Genomic DNA, 23,084 nt, shown 5'->3' with positions numbered 1-23,084 from the left:
AGTGTAAAATATTTTAGTTATTTGTAGCCTACTTAAGAATTTACATTTTCGTTCTACTTCTACTATTATGGTCTGTCCGTTGTAATTCTTCGTGTGTTTCTGTGCTGCTGAGAATGAGATTAAAGCTTTTAAACTGGAACCTGGAAGAGTCTTATTAAAAATAATTAGTATTTTAAGTATTATTTCTGAAATAATTTAGTGCAGAAGAAAGAGACAGTTGTAGTTAAGTAGATACATGTTTTGTCAGTTCTTGAATATAGCTAAGTTAAGTGCAGCATATATCCTCAATTCTATGGGGTGCCGTTTGTAAAGTGGCTCACACTGAAAATAACAGCAACATTTTGTCAAATTTAGCTTAAAACAATGTTTAAAAAAACTGGTATGAATTTTTGAGGGTCACTTTTTTGCACATTTACAAAAATATTTGTCAACTTAGAGATATTTTAAATAGTTAAATCCAAATATTAAATTTTACACCTAAATGTAAAATGTTAAATCTAAATGCAAAATCTAAATTTAAATGCTAAATCTAAATATTAAATCTAAATCTAATTGTTAAATCTAAATGCTAAATCTAAATCTAAATCTAAATATTAAATCTAAATCTAATTGTTAAATCTAAATGTTAAATCTAAATCTAATTGTTAAATCTAAATGTTAAATCTAAATTTAAATGTTAAAACTAAATCTAAATCTAAATCTAAATGTTGAATTTAAATGTTAAATCTAAATGTTTTGGGTGAAACTAAATATTTAACTAATATGCAAATTCAAAATGCATCTCGAAACATTTAGATTTAACATTTATCATTTAACATTTAGATTAAAATGGCACCCCATACAATTCTAATTAAATGTCTACTGTCAGATGCAGCCTTAGTTTTCTGATAAATATTGTATTTTTTTTATACTCAAACAATGCTTTAATACAATGGCTGCTACCATCACAAGACCAATAAATTAATTAACTAAACAGCTACAACATGATCAAATAATCAACCACTACATAAACAAAATAACATGTTTATTTATTTTACAAGAGTTTTTCCTCTTAATGAACATCAAGTAATGAGTTCAAAAGAGTGATTCATAAGATTTGAAACATCCCCCCTCATGTATCTGATTTAGTTCATAAAAAAAACATTGAAACAAATTTGACAAAATCGTCACATCTTTCACAACCTGGACTTCTCTTGAGATCTGTTTTAGGGCCTCTTGAGTAGTGATGACCATCCTATGGGCAGATAGGTTGTCCATCCCTCCAGTCTGCAGGTACTTTGACAGTGGAGATGTAAGTTCAAATACAGTATTCTGAGGAATAGCTGAGCTGTAAACCACTCATACCTGAGTAAGCCTTCTTTGTATCCTCTGGCTTTGGTGCGTACATTTCCTTTTGTTGTCTTCTGTTCCTGTATGGCTGAGAGTGTGGACACCACATCAATGTACACACACTCTTGGGGTTTGCGAAATGCTCAAAATACTTTCTTCAAGGCATCGGGCTTCGTCCACCACCGTGTCTCTCCAATTGGAGCAATGCGCCTGTGCCTCTTGTCATGACTCTCCCTCTCTCACAGGCTCATTCTTTGATATAACTCCCTGATGAACACTGCAGTGTCATTGAGGAGATCAAACAGTGTCCCACACTCAATCACTATCTGAGTGGTCTCAGCCAACACAAGGGTTGAGGACATGCACATAGCACCACACATGCACATGGTTGGGGAACTGTAATGTGAGCAACGCAGAGAAGCCTCTGTACTATCCCTGCATGGTTAAAGCCCCATCTGTGGAATTTCCTATGCACAGGCTTATTTCCAATTTCAAATGCTCAAGGACCTCTGTAAGCAACTTCACAAAGGACTGTCCAGAAGATGCACTGCACCGGACCACAGCGACAAGCCTCTCATGGACCACGTCAGTGATATATCTTAAACTCACTGAAAATTGATCTTGCCCTGCTATGTCCTGAGTTGTGTCCAGCTGCAGGGAAAACATTCCTGCTTTCTGGATCTCGGTGGAGATGTTTTCTTGAAATAAGGTCCGGATTGCATCAATGACAGAGTTGATGGTTGTTTTGGACAGTAACGTAATAAATGAACCTCTGCCCCTTAACCCTGACTCATGCATTTGTTTGCTTTTTACAATAACATTATTGAGATGTTCTTTCAAGCACACATCGTACTTTCCAAGCAATATTATTAGCTCAAAAAAATTGCTATGGTCTATACTATCAATATCGAGGTTGTTTGCAGCCTCACTGTCCACGTGTCTGTAACTCAGGCCTCTCTTACCTAAAACCTTGACAACCTCCACTACCCGTTCCAAAACCTGGCGCCTCTTCCTCAACTGGTCGTGGTCCACTGCAAGATATCTGCCCCCAAGCAGGGTTTTTATATCAGCTTTAGAGCCAAAGAAATGCTTTGGCACAATTTCTATGAGTCATGCTTTGCTCGTGCTCTTCATTCCACACTGAAAAATGCTGGGGTCGGTTACCTTGCCAAAAGCCAGGCACAAAAAACAAAATAAAGAATGATGCTCACTACGGTACGTCAGCCACTTCCGGGTTTTGCCATCTCTATTAATGAAGGCCTTCTTGACAACAGGGTTATTCGTGTCTTGTTTTGGATGATATTTTAAAAATGTTTGCATGATAGCAGGATCAGAACGGGCAAAGTAGTCTATAGCCTGTTCTTCCCTGTCTGTCTCCTCAACTTCTATCTCAAAAACCTGGCATGACTAGACGGACAGGGAGAGAAATGGGTGATTGGCTGGGAAATACCACAACCAATTACTTGCAAGATATACATATACCTACAATTTACAATTAAAACAAAACCATAATAGTAATAAGCAAACAGTTGTTTACTTCATGGCGTTTATTCATGGTATATTATGTTAATATTAACTTATTATATTCAATACAATACAGATATCTTTTGATACAATTTTACCTATGCTTAGAGGCCGTAGTGGTTAAAACAGGGTAACCTAATAATACTGTGTCCTCCAATTTAGCTAGATAGGTAATTTATTGTATTTCTTATATAACTGCTAGCCTATAACAAATTAGTTATGTGAGTGTGATATATGCCCATAATCTTCCCCTTCAGTACTTCATTCAGTATTTTTCATGTTTATGCATTTTCCCCCACTAGGTGGAAGTATAGGATCCGGAATGACAGAGCTGTATATTAGATTCTACATATGAAGTGCCTCTCACCTGGACTTATCTTTATCTGACAGCTGAGTTACATAAGTTAAGTCTGAAACCTTAACCGGAGGGCTAAATAAACTGCCCTGACTCTGATAAGTCTGAAATAACTGATGTCTATCAGCAAGTGATTTTTTGGGGGGCATTTTAGGCCATCGTTTATTTTACAGGACAGCTGAAGACAGAGGGGGGAAAGACATGCAGCAAAAGGGCCACAGGTCGGAGTTGTACCCAGGTCCGTTGCGTCGAGAAGCAAACCTCCGTACACGGGCGCCCGCTCTACTAACTGAGCTATCTGGGCGCCCGACTTTGTCACATTTCTGAAGATTTTACATGACCTGATGCATAATTTAAAGTAACTATGCTTTCTTCCAAAGCGCGTTGTCCAAGTATGTAAGAGTGGATCAAACTGTAAACTCAAGTCGGCATAGTGAAGCAGATAGTGGTGTTTAGGTCGAAGATTTACATGTGGGAATAACTCCTGCCTCATTTCCACATACTCCTCGATCAGTACCTTTATGTAAGCAATCTGAGATTCTGAAAGGCTAGGTGCACCGACAAATTCAGTTAGCTCCCTCAGAAGTAGTATCAGCTGCCATACAGCATTGCCAGCATCTTCAATTCTGTCATGCACTAAAATAGGCAAGAACCTCAATAGTCACATGTTCTGGGCTGCATGGCCCCCAAGCTTTGCTCCATTGCTGGGAACAGCGTTTGGTCTGTTGGTGCTTTCACCAGGAAATGATCGGAGTCTGTTATTTAGTAACTCGTAACTAAACCACCGTTTTGTTTTGATTAAGAACTGCAAACAAATTGCTAAGTCATAGTCTATAACCTCCTCTAATGGGTCATGTGCTAGACAGGGAGGCAGTCCAGGCTGACACACATGGAAGTGGAACAGTTTGTTGAAAACACTGTTGCCTTTAATGTCCTGATGCATAGTAACTTCAGCCTGGCTCGGCCCTCCTACGTACTTCCGCTCAATTTTCATTTTCCTTCAGTACTCCGTCTGGGTTTGCGGTATATTCTTGGGTTTTCTCCGGCCAAATCTTTGGCGGTCCAATCAGCGAACAGAGGGAGTGGCTGAGAACGATGACGTTGAGGTTGTGCGCTAGTAATGGAGGCAGAGAAAGATGCGAGCGAAGCCATTTGGTCTGTTTTAGCAACGCTGCCAAATATCCAGAAGTTAAAGCCCGAGCGAGAACAATCTTTGCTGAGTTGTGTTGGTGGCCATGATGTTGAGGCCCTCCTCCCCACGGGGTTCGGGAACAGTTTGATTTTCCAACTCGCTCCGTTAGTGGTGAAGGAGTTGGCTAGGGCTAACGCTGTAACGGTTTACATTTTGTTTGTGTACATTTGGTTATTGCACCTTATTGATCTTTATTTTTTATGAATTGTTTATTTGCACTTTTTCCTACTTTTTACTGCACTTGATACAGATGAATAAAGTTATTAGTCTTATCTCATTCAAAAGATAGATTTTGTGTTGACTCTCACTTTAAAGGAATACTCTAATGCAGAGATATTCAACAGAGCTGTGTTTCTCAAAGTGGGGTCTAAGGACCCCCAGGGATCCTTGAAGGGGTTCCTGGGGGTCCCCAACAATTTTCACTATACTTTCATCCATAAGGAACACAATGACAGATTGTATGACTATTTTCCTAATGGGTTTCATTCACTTTCTGTAATAAAACATAAAGCAAAAGCAAATAAAAGCAAATCAGTAGGGTACAAAGGAACAAAGTCTTATCAGATCGGGATCCGTGGTCTAATTAGTCAGTTTAGGGGTCTTTGATGTGAAAAAGTTTGGGAAGCACTGCCCTAGGGGGTCCTCACAGTTAGTGCAGAGGGGCACAAATACATTAAAATAATTCTAATATTTTAAGAGCAAAGATAAATTGGCCTATTTCTGAATTTTTTTAAATTTAATTTACACATTGGATATATAGTTATAGATATATTTACAGTTAAGCTTAAGGATTCACAGCTATTTATTGTCATCCATCCGGCCCAGTTTAATGCAACTTAATTTGTTACAGTAGGCAACATGTAGTTGGGGGTCCCTACTCTGCCTCTCTTTCAGGGGTCTGTTGAGTTAAAACAAGTTTAAACAATGCTGATTCTTGATAACCATGTATTTTTTATGTTTTTATGTATTCAATGTATGCTGCAGCTGGGTTAGGCAAAATAGGAAGATCTAAATCCATATCCTGTTTCTACTATCTGTGCAATTTCATTAATGTGCAATATCATTACTTCGCTTCACACTGCATCACACTGTAAATAATACCATATCTACCTTTATAATTTTTTATATGTTTTATATATGTATATAGCGTCTCACAACTGTGTACCTTACCCCCCCCCCCCCCTTCTTCTTTTGCACTACTTATTTTATTACTAGTGCTGTCAGTTAACGCAAACCCATTTTAACGGCGTACATTTTTTTACCGCGAGATTAACGTTCTTTTTGGCCTAGCAAAGTTTGTAGTTTTTTTTCACATGCTGTTGCAACAACTAGTAACGTTAGAAAAACTACAACACCACACCGGATCTAGCTAGACCGGAAACACAACAACAGGCACGCCGCACACACTGGTTTGGGCTTGGCGAGCCGGCCAAAGAGTAGCAGGCTAACGGTACGTTTTGAGTGGATGGCGAGTGCGAGACACCGAAATGGATGCCAATAAGATTCTGAATGGAGAGTTTACTTTTAAAAAGTTGCCAAATGGTTCCATTGACAAGACCAAAGTGATGTGTGTGTTTTGTCGTTGTGAACTGAGCTAACATCGCAGCAAGTCCATTCTGAAATACCACCTGATAGGCGAGCACACAGCTGATGGCCGAGCACACAGCTGATGCCAATTCTTCCCCCCCCTCATCAAAGCCAGGCGACAAAAGCACAAAGCAAGCTGATTCACTTTTCCATGTTGATAAGAGCATTAAAATGACAAGAAATAATGGGACAAAAAGAAATCAAGGGACATTTAGAATATATAAAAATGTGCGATTAACTGAAAGTTAACTATGACATTAATGCGATTAATCGCGATTAAATATTTTAATCATTTGACAGCACTTTTTATTACAAGTTGTTACATTTCTCCTACGCACATGTTGACACTGGAAAAAGAGTAGCTTTAAATCTTGTTGTACATGTGCATAATGACAATAAAAAGCATTCTATTCTACTCTCACTCTCTGCCTTTGCATAGATTAGAAGTCAGACCCTTCTGTCTCCACTCTCTCCCTCTGGGCCTAATTTACTAACACTAGCACAGTTTGCGCTGCGTCTGTTTATGCGAGTTCGGTAATAGCGCACGCTATGCTTCCACATGTTGCGTAGTATTTATCAACCCTGACACCCATCAGCCAATCAGCGTCTTTCTCCGCCCCGTATACCGTAAATTGCGCTGTAGCAAAGCGGTACTTGTGCTATGATATGGCTGAGTGCAGACTGCGATATTCCCACTGCTGATGCTATGACTCTTTGAAATGATCCTGATGCCAATATTTGTAATGTAGGGAGGAGTTTAACAACTGCTGGAATGGGATGTGAACGCTGAGTGGGAGATTCAATTTCATCTTTGATTTCTTCCAGTAACTCTAATATTGCATGGCTGCTTGATCTGTAATGCTAAATGATGTTGTGTTCACTGACAAAGTGTGATTCTTGTGTTTAAAAATATTTTCAGCCTCGCCTATGTCTTCGTCTTGGTCTACGAGGAAACTCGATTGCGGCTGGTTTAGACCTGCTTTTAAGAGGCGGAGAATTCCCCCCGCAGAATAGAGGCGCGCTCTTACTGACAGTCTTTGTAAATACCACGGAATATATAATTAGGCGCACTTTGCGTTTATCCTCCCACCTTTTTGGGTGGAACTCCCACTTTCCCCACGACCCTCCCACGAACGCATATTGAAAGCTCAACTTGTCTCTTCTCGCTCATGTGGCAGACAATCTGCGATTTTACCCAAGTGTCCCTGTTTGTAAATAGCCCGCATCGGTTACGTCCGTCTTTGCGACCAATTAGCGCCTGGAAACAGGCGCAAATGGCTTGATAAATCTAGCCCTCTATCTCTGCATATATCAGATCAAAAGCCTCTTTCCGACCAAGTAGTTACAGGAACGTAGTTATAGGAACAGTCCACTTCTAAACAGTTCTACTAACTACTCTCCCCCAAAACCGTTTTTTCACATTTGCATTCACACTGGCCAAGTGGCCATAGGGACTGACCTTTTGTTATTATAACACAGCCATCTAACCACCACTATGCAGGAAAGGGAAAAGGGAAAAGACCCTGCCATGAAGTAGGAGCTGAAAGAGGAGCTAAATAATCCCCAAATTGGTCCAGTCAGAACACGAAAACAAAAAGGGTTCTAGGAACGTTATGTTCTAGGAACTACAAAAATCCCTCCGGTCGGAAAGCGGCTATTGTCAGACATTTAGCATATTGAAAGAAACCTGTTGTTTCAGGGCAGGAAGAGAACTTTTTGGCTCCGGCTTCAGCCAAGGCCCCTGCTAGGACAGACGAGACTAGACCAGAGGTTGTGTTTTCCTGCAGCAGAAGGGGGAATTAACATACACACGTTAGAACCTATCTTCTTGACCTGAAGTAACCTGAGAATTCAGAGGTACGCCTTATCTTGGGAGACGTCTGACCAATAGAGAGAGTTTTCATTTTGAGAAACCAGCCACAACTCTACAGGAATATAATTGTAAAACTGAGGTTTTTCAGGACTGTTAACACATGACCACAGAAGGGCGGACTCTTTCCGACCAAGTAGTTACAGGAACATAGTTATAGAAACAGTCCACTTCTAAGCAGTTCTACTAACTACTCTCCCCCAAAACCGTTTTTTTCCATTTGCATTCGCACTGGCCAAGTGGCCATAGAAACTGACCTTTTGTTATTATAACACAGCCATCTAACCACCACTATGCAGGAAAGGGAAAAGGGAAAAGACCCTGGCCTGAAGTAGGAGCTGAAAGAGTTACAGGTCAACTGTGGTCAGAGTCAAATCCCCAAATTTGTCCAGTCAGAACACAAGAAAAAAACGTTCTAGGAACTTTATGAAAGCGACTTATAACACTGCTGAGATGTAGTGAAGAGCCAAACAAAACAAAACAAAAACAGTTAGTGCAAATTATGATCTACTTAGTGGTGTTGATCAGTTATAACATAATATATATGAATAGACAGTCTATGTAGATGTTGAATGTAGTGAAAAGTCAATATACAGTTAGTACAAATAGTGGACTAGGTAGTGATGTAGATCAGGAATAACACGATATAAATGAGTAGACAGTTGTTAGAATAATTACATTATCAAGTAATAGACAGGAACCACTGAAGTTATAATACAGTTGTGTTTACTTGCAAGTAGGGTCAGTTTACAGCACTCACAGCCTAAGTACAGAAAGTGACTCAGAATAAGCTTTCTACAACAGCTTTTGTAATACAACGTACAATGTGATAAAACTCTATAGTCCTAATGAAGAGTCGATGTCGTCAGTTATCTCAGTCAAGGAGCGCCTGTTCTTTCCTCAGCATCACACCGTGCTCCAGATAAGGACAAGATACCAGATGGCGTCAGCAACAGTGTTTTGTTTTGTTATAATGCAAACAGTTTTAATACTAATCAGACGAAAAAGTATGTATCTTAATTTCTCTGACAACAGTCTATATAAATGCTGAGATGTAGTAAAGAGACACAAAGTGTGGTTTAGATAGTGATGTAGATCAGTAATATCACATGCATTTATACAATCACGCTCATATTTTTGGATTCATGGCTTATTCTTTGTTACTTCTGGCTGTTTTTCTTTTCCCTCTACATGCAAACACACACATCTGCAACTCAGCACACTGTCTTCATTCATCACGGTGTTTAGTTTCTGTTGCTATTCCTCTTCTTCTTCTTGTTGTTGTCTCAGTTAAAATGTGTAAATGTTAGTTTGCATGCTCAGATTATCTAATCTAATTATTTTTTTGGATCTGTTCTTGTATGAATAAACTACACACTCAAGACAAACACAGAAGTGGTAAACAGTATGTAATGGGGACAACACCTTTATTAAATAGTGTGGCAACAAACTCAACCAGACAAACTGTGAAAATGAAGCTCCGCCCCTCACAAGACTCACCGGAGATAAAACAGGGAAGCAGGCACACACAGACAACCACTACTTCTACTGAGAGAGAACAGCTACAGGAAGGAGTTCTGGGACTTCAACCAGCTGCTGAAACCACAAAGTGAACGTGAGTTTTATAAGAACAAAGACTCAAAGTGAAAGTAACTTTCGGGAAAAGTTGAAGTGGCTGAGCTGTCAGCCTGCTGTGATTGAGCCTGCTGTGTTTCCGTCTTCACTCAGAGACTAAATGGCTTCCAGATCAGAGGAGGATCTCTGCTGTCCAGTCTGTCAAGATATCTTTAGAGATCCTGTTGTTCTGTTGTGTAGCCACAGCTTCTGTAAAGACTGTCTTAAGGGCTGGCGGAGAGAGAAACAGACACGGGAGTGTCCGGTTTGTAGGAAAAGATCCTTGTCTAAACCACATCTTAGCCTGGTGTTGAAGAACCTGTGTGAGGCCTTCATACAGGAGAGAGATCAGAGATCTTCAGAGGCTCTCTGCAGTCTGCACTCTGAGAAACTCAAACTCTTCTGTCTGGACCATCAGCAGCCGGTGTGTCTCGTCTGCAGAGATTCAGAAACACACACCAACCACAGATTCAGACCCATCGATGAAGCTGCACGACAACACAAGAAGGAACTTCAGGAAACTCTGGAGCCCTTAAAGGAGAAGTTAAAGGGTTTTGAACGAGTAAAAGAGGAATGTGATAAAACAGCAAAAGTCATAAATGTCCAGTCACGACGCACAGAGATGGAGATTAAGGATCAGTTTACGACGCTTCACCAGTTTCTAAAACATGAAGAGAAGGCCAGGATTGCTGCACTGAGAGAGGAAGAGGAGCAGAAAAGTCAGAGGATGAAGGAGAAGATGGAGGCTCTGAGCAGAGAGATAGCAGCTCTTTCAGACACAGTCAGAGCCACAGAGGAGCAGCTGAGAGCTGAAGACGTCTCATTCCTGATCAACTACAAGGCTGCAGTGGAAAGAGTCCAGCAGCACCCCCTGCTGGATGATCCACAGCTGCTCCCAGGAGCTCTGATAGACGAGGCCAAACACCTGGGCAACCTGAGCTTCAACATCTGGAACAAGATGAAGGACGAGGTCTCCTACACTCCTGTGATTCTGGACCCAAACACTGCTATGTCAGACTTCATCCTGTCTGATGAACTGACCTGTGTGAGAAAACTATAGAGATGGGGAGAACAACTGCAACTTCCTGGTAATCCTGAGAGGTTGGATTGTGACTGCATAGGTAATTATTATTATATACAGAAGGGGAGGAGTGGGATTGACCTAAGTGTTTAAGTCTGCCCTTTGTACCATGCCTTCATCATCATCATACTTACCATACATACCATACTTTACTGTAAGGGCACACTGTTTGTATTGTATTTTTGTAGTATGTGTGCCTGGATGTCATATGTCTGTGTGCATATGTGTATATATTTTGTGTCAAAGCTATTGGACACCTTAATAAAGTATCTCTTTCTCTATCTATAGGTGTCCTGGGCTCTGAGGGCTTTGACTCAGGGACTCACAGCTGGGATGTCAAGGTCGGAAACAGTACATTCTGGGAACTGGGTGTGTTAGCAGAGTCTGTCCAGAGGAAGAGAGACATTCAGTCTGGAATATGGAGCATAGTGTTCAAAGAAGGTGAATACTCAGCACAGTCACTACCAGATCCAGAAACCGATCTTGAGCCGGACACGCCGCCCCGGAGGATCCGAGTGACTCTGGACTGGGACGGAGGAAAGCTGTCGTTCTATGATCTTTGTACTAACACACACATACACACCTTCACACACACTTTCACTGAGAAGTTGTTTCCATTGACTGACACTGAGGAGAACATGTTTGTTTTACCACTGAAGGTCTGTGTGACTGTAGAACAGATTAATGATTATGATGATTATGATGGTCATGGTGGTTATGAAGATTATGATGGTAATGAGGATGGTGATGATGATGATTATCATTTAATTATGGGTTAAAAAAAGAGAAGGGTAGAGAGAAGGGGAATGACATGCAACAAAGGGCCGCAGGTCGTAGTCAAACCTGCAGCCGCTGCGTCGAGGAGTAAACCTCTATACATGGGCATCCGCTCCACCAGAAGAGCTAACCAGGGGCCCAGACATCAGAAATACAGAATAACAATTGGCCCGATTTTTATGTAACTTGGTGGAAGAGTGTAGCATGGACTGAGAAAAACCCATTACATTTTGATCTGAATCACGGGGCGGATACACAAATTATTTCTGCATTAACATTGCGAGCTACAGTGTTTTTGTTGCATTCAAGTGGTGTAGGAATTATTGGAAAAACTAGTTCCTGACTGGGACTAAACTTATAAAGAAATACTTAGTGTCGATTGTTGCTAAGTTATTCATCTTGGCAACAAGATATGTGGAGTTCCCCAAGGCTCAAGCCTCGGCCCGCTTATTTTACATTTACATGCTTCCATTAGGCCAAATTATACAAACCAACATCAACTATGCAGATGACAAATTTGGCTTTTTAAGGAGGTCCGCTCTCTCTTCAAGTTTAAGGTTGTTTTTGTTAATGTCAAAGTTTATTCTTTTGAACAGACCTATCAGTACGTTCATTGAGTTTAGAAGATATGCTTGCTCTTGGGGGAATTATTGGAATTGTTGGGTCTATGTAAATTATAGAGTGTGGTCTAGACTTATTCTATCTGTAAAGTGAGAGATAACTCCTGTTATGATTTCATACTATTACAATACAATTGAATTGAAAATAAAGATATATTCAGTTGTACAGTTATATTCTCTTGGTTTTTATTTTCTTAATCTCTTGGCAGTTTAATGACCTGTTGTGTGTTGTGTTGTACTTTGTCTCAATATTTTAATGTTTAATGTAACTTAAAACATAGCATTTTAAATGGCCTTGTTGTTGAAATGTGCCTGGCCATGTTCCAAATTTTGTGTTTATTTAGTAACATGTTTCAGATATCTATTACCAATGTAACATAATCAGAATTAATAACTCCTGTTTCTGAATTATAATACCTGTCAATGAAGCTGTGATTGGTTTACCATTAGATCATTGACTATACCTTTAACACCCTGCAGTGTTATCTTAAAAGTTTCTACATACCAGTAAAACTACTCTGTATCTCACTCTGTTAACATGTCAACAAACCACATGGCTCCACAACACAGACAGCGCTGTAACGTGAACATGATGTGTTGTAAGAATTGTTTTGGTGTTTGGTGGAGGGTTAAAGTGATCCTGATTTGTTTATTGATTTAAAATGTTAAATTGATGTTATCATGATATGTTTGTAATTCCTCTTGTGTTTCTGTGCTGCTGAGAATGAGATTACATTTTTAAAGACTAAACTAAAAGAGTCTTATTAAAGATAAATTCAGTTAGTATAAATTCTGAAAATAATTTAGTGCAGAAGAAAGAGACAGTTGTAGTTAAGTAGATACATGTTTTGTCAGTTCTTGAATGTAACTAAGTAAGTGCAGCATATATCCTCAATTCTAATTAAATCTGTACTGTTAAATGAAGCCTCAGTTTTCTAATAAATATTGGATTTTGTTTATACTCAAACAGTGCTTTAATACAATGGCTGCTACCATCACAAGACCAATTAGTGTGCTAAATTAATTAACTAAACAGCTACAACATGATCAAATAATCCACCACTATATAAACAAAATAACGTTTATTTATTTTACAAGAGTTTTCCCTCTTAACAAACATCTCATTACTCATTAACCTGAGATAAATAGTGAGTTTAAAAGATTTATATTTTTATTTGATTTAGTTCATAAACAAAACATTCAAACACACACACTAACTGACAAAACAAGTATGCTGATTGTAAGCGCCTTACAATAATATGAGCAGGAATCATTTCAATGTGTGCCTGCAGAATTTGTAGTGCATTACAGAATATGTATTCTAAACTTGAATAAATAAAACCAAAGATGATCAAGAGAGCAAACAGTCTGTCTACTGCTGTCAGAGTATTGTCAAAGTTCTGGCCATAAAACTACTACAGCAGTATATAAAGTACAATTGTACCTATGCTTAGTGTCTGTAGTGGTTAAAACAGGGTAACATAGTAATACTGTGTTCTCCAATTTAGCTAGATAGGTAATTTATGTGTGTGATATATGCCCATAATCTTCACCTTCAGTACTTCATTCAGTATTATTCATGTTATTGCATTCCCCCTCCCCCCCACTAGGTGGAAGTATAGGATCAGGAATGATAGAGCCGTATATTAGAGTCTACATATGAAGTGCCTCTCACCTGGACTTATCTTTCTATGTGCTCACTTAAGTCTGGAATGACATTCCACAGCACATCAGAACTTTAACGTTAATAACATCATTTAAATTAACATTTGCTCGCTATTTAATGGAGAGGTTTACCTGCGACCATTAAGTCAGCTTTATGGCTTTGCCCTGTTGCTAATTCTCCTGGTCTGTGTGTTTGTTACTGTTTCTGTCTAGGAGTTTTTGTTGTGTATGTGGTGTTTATGTTCTGCAGAGCAGGAACCTGCTGAAAATCAGTTTTACACTGAGTCAGGCCCGATTGTCTTTAATCTTTTCCTGTTTAATAAATTAAAAATGAAATGAAAATTAAATCTGACAGCTGAGTTACATGAGTTAAGTCTGAAACCTTAACCTGAGGGCTAAATAAACTGCCCTGACTCTGATAAGCCTGAAATAACTGATGTCTATCAGCAAGTGTTTTTTTGGTGGTCATTTTAGGCCTTTATTTTACAGGACAGCTGAAGACACGAAAGGGGAGAGAGAGAGTGGGGAAAGACATGCAGCAAAAGGGCCGCAGGTTGGAGTCAAACCTGGGCCCGCTGCATCAAGGAGTAAACCTCTGTACATGGGCGCCCGCTCTACCAACTGAGCTATCTGGGCGCCCGACTTTGTCACATTTCTGAAGATTTTACATTACCTGATGCATAATTTAAAGTAGCTATGCTTTCTTTCAAAGCACACTGTCCAAGTATGTATGTGTGGACCAAACTGTAAACTCAAGTCGGCATAGTGAAGCAGATAGTGGTGTTTAGGTCGAAGATTTACATATTGGAATACCTCCTGCCTCATTTCCACATACTCCTCGATCAGTACCTTTATGTAAGCAATCTGAGATTCTGAAAGGCTAGGTGCACAGACAAATTCAGTTAGCTCCCTCAGAAGTAGTATCAGCTGCCATACAGCATTGCCAGCATCTTCAATTCTGTCATGCACTTGTGGTATCTTTATTTAAAATAGGCAAGAACCTCAATTGCCACCTGTTCTGGGATGCATAGCCCCCAAACTTTGCTCCATTGCTGGGAACAGCATTTGGTTTGTTGGTGCTTTCACCAGGAAATGATCGAAGTCTGTTATTTAGTAATTCGTAACTAAACCACTGTTTTGTTTTGATTAAGAACTGCAAACAAATTGCTAAGTCATAGTCTATAACCTCCTCTAATGGGTCATGTGCTAGACAGGGAGGCAGTCCAGGCTGACACACATGGAAGTGGAACAGTTTGTTGAAAAGACTGTTGCCTTTAATGTCCTGATGCATAGTAACTTCAGCCTGGCTCTGCCCTCCTATGTACTTCCGCTCAATTTTCATTTTCCTTCAGTACTCCATTTGGGTTTGCGGTATATTCTTGGGTTTTCTCCAGCTAAATCTTAACCGGTCCAATCAGCAAACAGAGGGAGTGGCTGAGAACAATGACGTTGAGGTTGTGCGCTAGTTTGAGTTGTAGTTCCGTAATGGCGGCAGAGAAAGATGTGAGCGAAGCCATCCGGTCCGTTGTGGCAACGTTGCCGAATATCGAGAAGTTAAAGCCCGAGCAGGAACAATCTTTGCTGAGTTGTGTTGGTGGCCATGATGTTGTGGCCCTCCTCCCAACGGGGTTCGGGAACAGTTTGATTTTCCAGCTCACTCCTTTAGCGGTGAAGGAGTTGGCTAAGGCTAACTCTAGCGATGCTAAGCCGACGTCACGACCAAACGTTAGCGATTGGTTCTGGCAGATCCAGAGTGGCTCTGGGCAGATCCAATAGATCCAAGGAAGTTAACACTTGTCAATGGAGAGTGGCCAGACTCTCTGAACAAATGACATGGACCAGAGTCTGGTAGGACCAGGCTAATGTACCAGAGTCTGGTAGGACCAGGCTAGTGTACGAGAGTCTGGTAGGACCAAGCTAACAGGACAGTACAGGTACATTTGTACTTATCTCTCAGAGTCAAGCTTGGTAAATGTAATTTGTAAATAAAAGGCAAAGAAAGGCAATTCTTATTACTTATAAGTGATATAAACACACACTGTGAATTATATAAAATATAAAATTAATATAAGTTAATTAACTATTATAATTATAAAAAAAAATAATGACACTTAACGTTCACTGGTTTACATTTCTGGCATTTTGGTTATTGCATCTTATTGATCTTTATTTTTTATGAATTCTTTTTTGCACTTTTTCTTGTTTTTACCACACTTGAAGCATAACAATTCTAGCCTTGTGAGACCGTACTGATCTCGCGAGCTCCAGTTTTCCACTCGCAAATCAGTCTGGCATCTTGAGGTAGAGAAAATTTGGAGCCGTTCGCCAAACGACCGACCAATCAGCGTTGGTTTTGAGGCGGGTTTAGGTGTGACGCAATGAGAAGTGACTGTTCAGTCTAAACAACGTGGCAGCTTCCACGGATGAGATGAGCGTGGCTATCGTGCAAGTTTTATCTGAATTAGAAAGTAGTCCTTCGTTGAAAGAACAGCAAAAATCGGCACTGGAGGCTTTTCTCGGAGGAAAAGATGTTTTTGCTCTTCTCCCGACTGGTTTCGGCAAGAAGTTGATCTGATTGGTTGATTCGGCCCGTCTATCACCAACATAGGTGGTGATAGACAGATGGTTTATCCAATCAGCTAACCAGGGTTTTCGCCCCTTCCCAAAAGTTCTCCAACCGATATGCCGAGATAATGCGAAGCAATTCATCTGGAGGAGTCAGGTTTTAACAGTTTCCCTCCAGATGAATAAAGTTATTAGTCTTATCTCATTCAAAAGATAGATTTTGTGTGGACTCTCACTTTAAAGGAATACTTTAATGCAGAGATATCCAACTGGGGGTCCGTGACCCCTAGGGCTGTGTTTCTCAAAGTGGGGTCTGGGGACTTGAAGGGGTCCTTGAAGGGGTTCCAGGGGGTCCCCAACAATTTTCACTATATTTTCATCCATAAGGAACACAATGACAGATTGTATGACTATTTTGCTCAACGGTTACATTCACTTTCTGTAATAAAACATATAAAAGCAAAAATCCTATTAGCTAGGGGACCCATGGGACAAAGTCTTATCAGATCGGGGTCCGTGGTCTAATTAGTGTCAGTTTAGTGGTCCTTGATGTGAAAAAGTTTGAATTTTTGTGAATTTTTTAAAATTTAAATTACACATTGGAGATAAGCTTGGTAAGGTAGCCATACAGTTAAGCTTAAGGATTCACAGCTATTCATTGTCATCCATCCAGCCCAGTTTAATGCAACTTAATTTGTTACAGTGGGCAACATGTAGTTGGGGGTCCCTACTCTACTAAGTTGCCAAATGGTTCCATTGACAAGACCAAAGTGATGTGTGTGTTTTGTCGTTGTGAACTGAGCTATCATCGCAGCACGTCCACTCTGAAATACCACTTGATAGCCAAGCACACAGCTGATGGCCGAGCACACAGCTAATGCCAATTCTCTGCCCCCTTGTCAAAGCCATGCGACAAAGGCACAAAGGAAGCCGATCCACTTTTCCATGTTAATAAGAACATTAAAATGAGAAAAAATAATGGGACAAAAAGAAATCAAGGGACATTTAGAATAGATGAAAATTCAGTTTGCGATTAATTGCGATTAATTGAAAGTTAACTATGACATTAATGCGATTTATCGTGATCAAATATTTCAATCGTTTGACACCACTATTTATTACAAGTTGTTACAGTTCTCTTACGCACATGTTGACACTGGAAAAAGAGTAGCTTTTAATCTTGTTTTACATGTGTATAATGACCATGAAAGGCATTCTATTCTACTCTCAAGCGACTTTGAGTCCATGAAAAGCGCTATATAAATTCAATTTATTATTATTACTCTCACTCTCTGTCTTTGCATAGATTAGAAGTCAGACCCTTCTGTCTCCACTCTCACCCTCTGTCTCTGCATAGAACAGATCAAAACCCTCTTTCCGACCAAGTAGTTACAGGAATGTAGTTATAGGAACAGTCCACTTCTAAACAGTTCTACTAACTACTCTCCCCCAAAACCGGTTTGCCATTTGCATTCACACTGGCCAAGTGGCCATGGAAACTGACCTTTTGTTATTATAACACAGCCATCTAACCACCACTATGCGGGAAAGGGAAAAGACCCTGCCCTGAAGTAGGAGCAGAAAGAGCAAAAGGAACTGCGGCCACAGGAACTTAATAATCCCCAAATTTGTCCAGTCAGAACACAGGGAAAAAAGGGTTCTAGGAACGTTATGAAAGTGGCTTATAACGCTGCTGAGATGTAGTGAAGGGCCAAACAAAACACAAACAGTTAGTGCAAATTATGATCTAGTTAGTGGTGTTGCGTAATATATATGAATAGACAGTCTATATAAATGCTGAAATGTAGTGAAAAGTCAATATACAGTTAGTGCAGGTAGTGGTCTGGTTAGTGATATAGGTCAGTGATAACACAGTTAACCGGAATAGACAGTCTATGTAAATGTTGAATGTAGTGAAAAGTCAAAATACAGTTAGTACAAATAGTGGACTAGGTAGTGATGTAGATCAGGAATAACACGATATAAATGAGTAGACAGTTGTTAGAATAATTACATTATCAAGTAATAGACAGGAACCACTGAAGTTATAATACAGTTGTGTTTACTTGCAAGTAGGGTCAGTTTACAGCACTCACAGCATAAGTACAGAAAGTGACTCAGAATAAGCTTTCTACAACAGCTTTTGTAATACAACGTACAATGTGATAAAACTCTATATTCCTGATGAAGAGTCGATGTCGTCAGTTATCTCAGTCAAGGAGCGCCTGTTCTTTCCTCAGCATCACACCGTGCTCCAGACAAGGACAAGATACCAGATGGCGTCAGCAAGAGTGTTTTGTTTTGTTATAATGCAAACAGTTTTAATACTAATCGGACGAAAAAGTATGTATCTTAATTTCTCTAACAACAGTCTATATAAATGCTGAGATGTAGTAAAGAGTCTCAAAGTGTGGTCTAGATAGTGATGTAGATCAGTAATATCACATGCATTACAATCACGCTCATATTTATTCACAGCTTATTCATTGTTACTTCTGGCTGTTTTTCTTTTCCCTCTACATGCAAACACACACATCTGCAACTCAGCACACGGTACTCATTCATCACGGTGTTTAGTTTCTGTTGCTTTTCCTCTTGTTGTTGTCTCAGTGAAATTGAGTAAATGTTAGTTTTAGGGCTGTCAAAATTAACGCGTTAATTTTTGCGCAAATTTTTTAATATTTTACTTGTTAAAAAAATTAACAAAATTAACGCAGCTCTGTTTGTTTACTTCATGTGGCGGCTGAGAAACGTAATACGTCTCCATAAGAGCAGGCGGCGCTACTCTGTATTTGTAGCATTCACTACGTCACGGGTGTTCAACAGCAATGTACCGCAGGTTAATAGGTGGGAGGGACTTACCTGATTGAAGTACCGTCCAGTCAAAAGTTGAAACATGGACCAGTAGGTTCCCAAAAGAGAAAAAAGACGATGTGTTAGAATCCAGAAATGAATGAGCACGGGCTATAAACGGGACCGAGTACTAGTTCCGACATGTTGTCTCGTCAGGAGAGATGCGCCACCGGTAAGCTGCTGTTTCGCTACATAGAGCTGCGGTTTAAGTTTTTTCGTCTGTTGCGCTACTGCTGTGCTGCCGATATGTACGTGCGCGATTTGTTTGCTTGATAACTGTTACGTTGGTCACGCTGATAAAACCTTATTTGCAGTCTGATGTTTAACGCTGTCGACTGGATAGTATCCGTGACTATATTCCAGTAAATGTTTGAAATTGGTGCGTCTCACTGTCACACAAGCTACTTCTTGGTTGCGGTGCTGGAAGGGAAATGTAGTCAATCGCTTTACATTGGTAATGGATTGCTGTGCACAGCGTCGCTATCTAAAACTACACTCACTGTTTTCACTTTAGGCCAACATACACCTTTGTGGTTTTGGGTTACTGTTTTAATGTGTAACATTGATATTGATGTGCATTTCTGTGTTTAGATATATGTGCTTTGCTTAGTCATTCAGATTAAACACTATGTATATTATAATATTTATATTAAGTACTGCCTAGATTGTAATTTATATTCGATATATATCTATATCTATATATATATATTTATATATTTGTAGATATATATTTGTATATTATTCAGAATATGGTATATTATGTATGTGGTTAATATTGGGGGTGGTGACAAAAATCTGCTCTCAAGTCGGACAGTTTCTAGCCGTTTCAGCAGCCTTCAGCAGGACTAAATAAGCCAAATTGTTGCTGCTGTTGTTCTGAAAGATATTAAACATTCTGAACTTAGCAGAACCTTTCCTTGTTTGTTTTTTCTTCGTATTTGCAAAGTTAAGTGATTTAGCATTTAAATATCCATTACTACAAGCTTCGGTCTCATTTTAAAAAAAGCGATTAATCGCGATTAATTACAGCAAATTGTGCAATTAATTAGTAAATTTTTTTAATCAATTGACAGCCCTAGTTAGTTTGCATGCTCAATCTGATTATTTTTTTGATTCTTTTCTTGTAAGAACAAACTACACACTCAAGACAAACACAGAAGTAGTAAACAGTATGTAATTCAGTTAAACAACATCAGGGGACAACATCTTTATTAAATAGACCAGACAAACTGTGAAAATGAAGCTCCGCCCCTCACAAAACTCACCGGAGATAAAACAGGAAATAGGCACACACACACACACACACACTGAGAGGTGAATAGTTTCAGCTTCAGATAAAAACCACTACTTCTACTGAGAGAGAACATATAGCTTACTGTATACAGGAAGGAGTTCTGGGAATACAGGAATAGTACATTTCAACCAGCTGCTGAATCCACAAACTGAACGTGAGTTTTATAAGAACAAAGACTCAAAGTGAAAGTAACTTTCAGGGAAAAGTTTCAGTCGTTGAGCTGTCTGTCTGCTGTGTTTCCGTTTTCACTCGGAGACTGAATGGCTTCCAGATCAGAGCAGGATCTCTGCTGTCCGGTCTGTCAAGACGTCTTTAGAGATCCTGTTGTTCTGTCGTGTAGCCACAGCTTCTGTAAAGACTGTCTACAGAGCTGGTGGATAGACAAACCAACACGGGAGTGTCCAGTTTGTAGGAAAAGATCCTTGTCTAAACCCCATGTTAGCCTGGTGTTGAAGAACCTGTGTGAGGCCTTCATACAGGAGAGAGATCAGAGATCTTCAGAGGCTCTCTGCAGTCTGCACTCTGAGAAACTCAAACTCTTCTGTCTGGACCATCAGCAGCCGGTGTGTGTTGTCTGCAGAGATTCAGAAACACACACCAACCACAGATTCAGACCCACCGATGAAGCTGCTCGACAACACAAGAAGAAACTCCAGGGAACTCTGCAGCCCTTAAAGGAGAAGTTAAAGGGATTTGAACAAGTTAAAGTGAAGTTTGATCAAACAGCAGAACACATAAAAGTCCAGTCCCGACGCACAGAGATGCAGATTAGGAAGCAATTTAAGAAGCTTCACCAGTTTCTAGAAAATGAAGAGGAGGCCAGGATGGCTGCACTGAGGGAGGAACAGAAGCAGAAGAGTCAGAGGATGAAGGAGAAGATGGAGGCTCTGAGCGGAGAGATTGGAGCTCTTTCAGACACAGTCAGAGCCACAGAGGAGCAGCTGAGAGCTGAAGACGTCTCATTCCTGATCTACTACAAGGCTGCAGTGGAAAGAGTCCAGCAGCGCCCCCTGCTGGATGATCCACAGCTGCTCTCAGGAGCTCTGATAGACGAGGCCAAACACCTGGGCAACCTGAGCTTCAACATCTGGAACAAGATGAAGGACGAGGTCTCCTACACTCCTGTGATCCTGGACCCAAACACTGCTTATCCAGAACTCATCTTGTCTGAAGATATGACCAGTGTGAGACAAGGAGAGAGACAGCAGCTTCCTGATAATCCAGAGAGGTTTGATTATTACTACCTCTCTGTCCTGGGCTCTGAGGGCTTTAACTCAGGGACTCACAGCTGGGATGCAGATGTTGGAAACAGTACAGAGTGGGAACTGGGTGTGTTAGCGGAGTCTGTCCAGAGGAAGGAAGTCATGCGGTCTGGAATATGGAGCATAGTGTTCGAACAAGGTAAATACTCAGCACGGTCACGACCAGATCCAGACACTGTTCTCAGAGTGAAGAAGAAGCCCCAGAGGGTCCGACTGACTTTGGACTGGAACAGAGGAAAGCTGTCGTTCTATGATCTTGGTACTAACACACACATACACACCTTCACACACACTTTCACTGAGAGGCTGTTTCCATTGATTGACACTAGGGAGGAAGTGAAGGTTTTACCGCTGAAGGTCTGTGTGACTGTAGAACAGAAATAGATGATGATGATTATTAACAGCAAATAGTATAAACTGTCAAAAATCAGCCAAGGAGGTCATGTTTTCGATTCGGTTTGTTTGTTTGTCTGTCATCAGAATTATAGAATAACAATTGGCTAGTTTTTATATAACTTTGTGGAAGAGTGTAGCATGGGCTGAGAAAAACCCATTACATTTTGATCTGAATCATGGGGCGGATACCCACATTTTATATTTTTTCATTAACATTGCGAACTACAGCGTTTGTGTTGCATTCAAGTGGTGTAGGAATTATTGAAAAAGTTAGTTCCTGACTGGGAAAAATTACTCTGCATTGGACCTTGGGGAAGGTCTGTGCTCTCCGAGTGCAAGCTTATTAATAAGTACTTTGTGTCGATTGTAAGTTATTCATCTTAAGGCCCTGACACAACAACCCGATTATTTTATTTTATTACATTTATATAGCACTTTATCATAGACACTCAAAGCTCATTTGAGTGCATTTGAGGTGGGTGCTACAAGGCAGCCATACAACGCCTTACGACGCCAGACACCAGAACGCTCACTGCACATCAGCTAGTTAGTGTTAGTTAGCTAGTTAGGGAGGGGGAGGGGAACATATTTTTAGTGGTGGGGGAAACCGGAGAAAACTCCACACAGAAAGGCCTGGATTTGAACCCAGAACCTTCATGCTGTGAGGCCACAGCACTAACCACTGGGCCACCGTCCGTCGGACAGTCTGGCGAGGTCAGTTTGGTGTCTGTTTGGTGTGTTCTGTGCCATCATCAGTCGGAGGGTCCAGTTCGAGGCAGTGCTGCCTGGAAGGCACCGTTGGGGGAAATAAACACCGATAAACTTGTGCACAGCTCTCCCTTGTGGGGGGAGGGGCTTAGGAGCCAGTTTTGGGTTTTACCTGAAACGGGGGGAGGAACTGAGAAGTTGTCAATGTTCAAATTTTTTGGCTAAGTCCTGGATATTCACAATCCTACCTACAGCACCTTTAAGGTTGTTTTCGTTAATGTCAAAGTTTATTCTTTTGAACAGACCTATCATTACATTCATTGAGTTCAGAAAATATGCTTGTTCTTGGGGGAATTACTGGAATTGTTGGGTCTTTGAAAATTATAGTGTGG

At 40.3% G+C, this 23,084-nt stretch overlaps 2 protein-coding genes across 2 annotated transcripts; both read left to right on the top strand.

Annotated features, from left to right (window-relative positions):
- The first annotated feature begins 9,378 nt into the window (after positions 1 to 9,378).
- Positions 9,379 to 12,231, top strand: LOC120562467 (nuclear factor 7, brain-like). Its single transcript, XM_039806181.1, has 2 exons — positions 9,379 to 10,528; positions 10,846 to 12,231. The coding sequence occupies exons 1-2, from the start codon at positions 9,593 to 9,595 to the stop codon at positions 11,329 to 11,331; spliced, it is 1,422 nt and encodes a 473-aa protein (XP_039662115.1). The 5' UTR covers positions 9,379 to 9,592; the 3' UTR covers positions 11,332 to 12,231.
- A 7,959-nt stretch (positions 12,232 to 20,190) lies between these two features.
- Positions 20,191 to 22,563, top strand: LOC120561711 (nuclear factor 7, brain-like). Its single transcript, XM_039804913.1, has one exon. The coding sequence runs from the start codon at positions 20,587 to 20,589 to the stop codon at positions 21,970 to 21,972; it is 1,386 nt and encodes a 461-aa protein (XP_039660847.1). The 5' UTR covers positions 20,191 to 20,586; the 3' UTR covers positions 21,973 to 22,563.
- Positions 22,564 to 23,084: the final 521 nt, after the last annotated feature.

Source organism: Perca fluviatilis, chromosome 7 (assembly GCF_010015445.1).
Source record: "Perca fluviatilis chromosome 7, GENO_Pfluv_1.0, whole genome shotgun sequence".
Lineage (NCBI taxonomy): Eukaryota > Metazoa > Chordata > Actinopteri > Perciformes > Percidae > Perca > Perca fluviatilis.
This window is presented reverse-complemented; position numbering and strand designations above follow the sequence as displayed.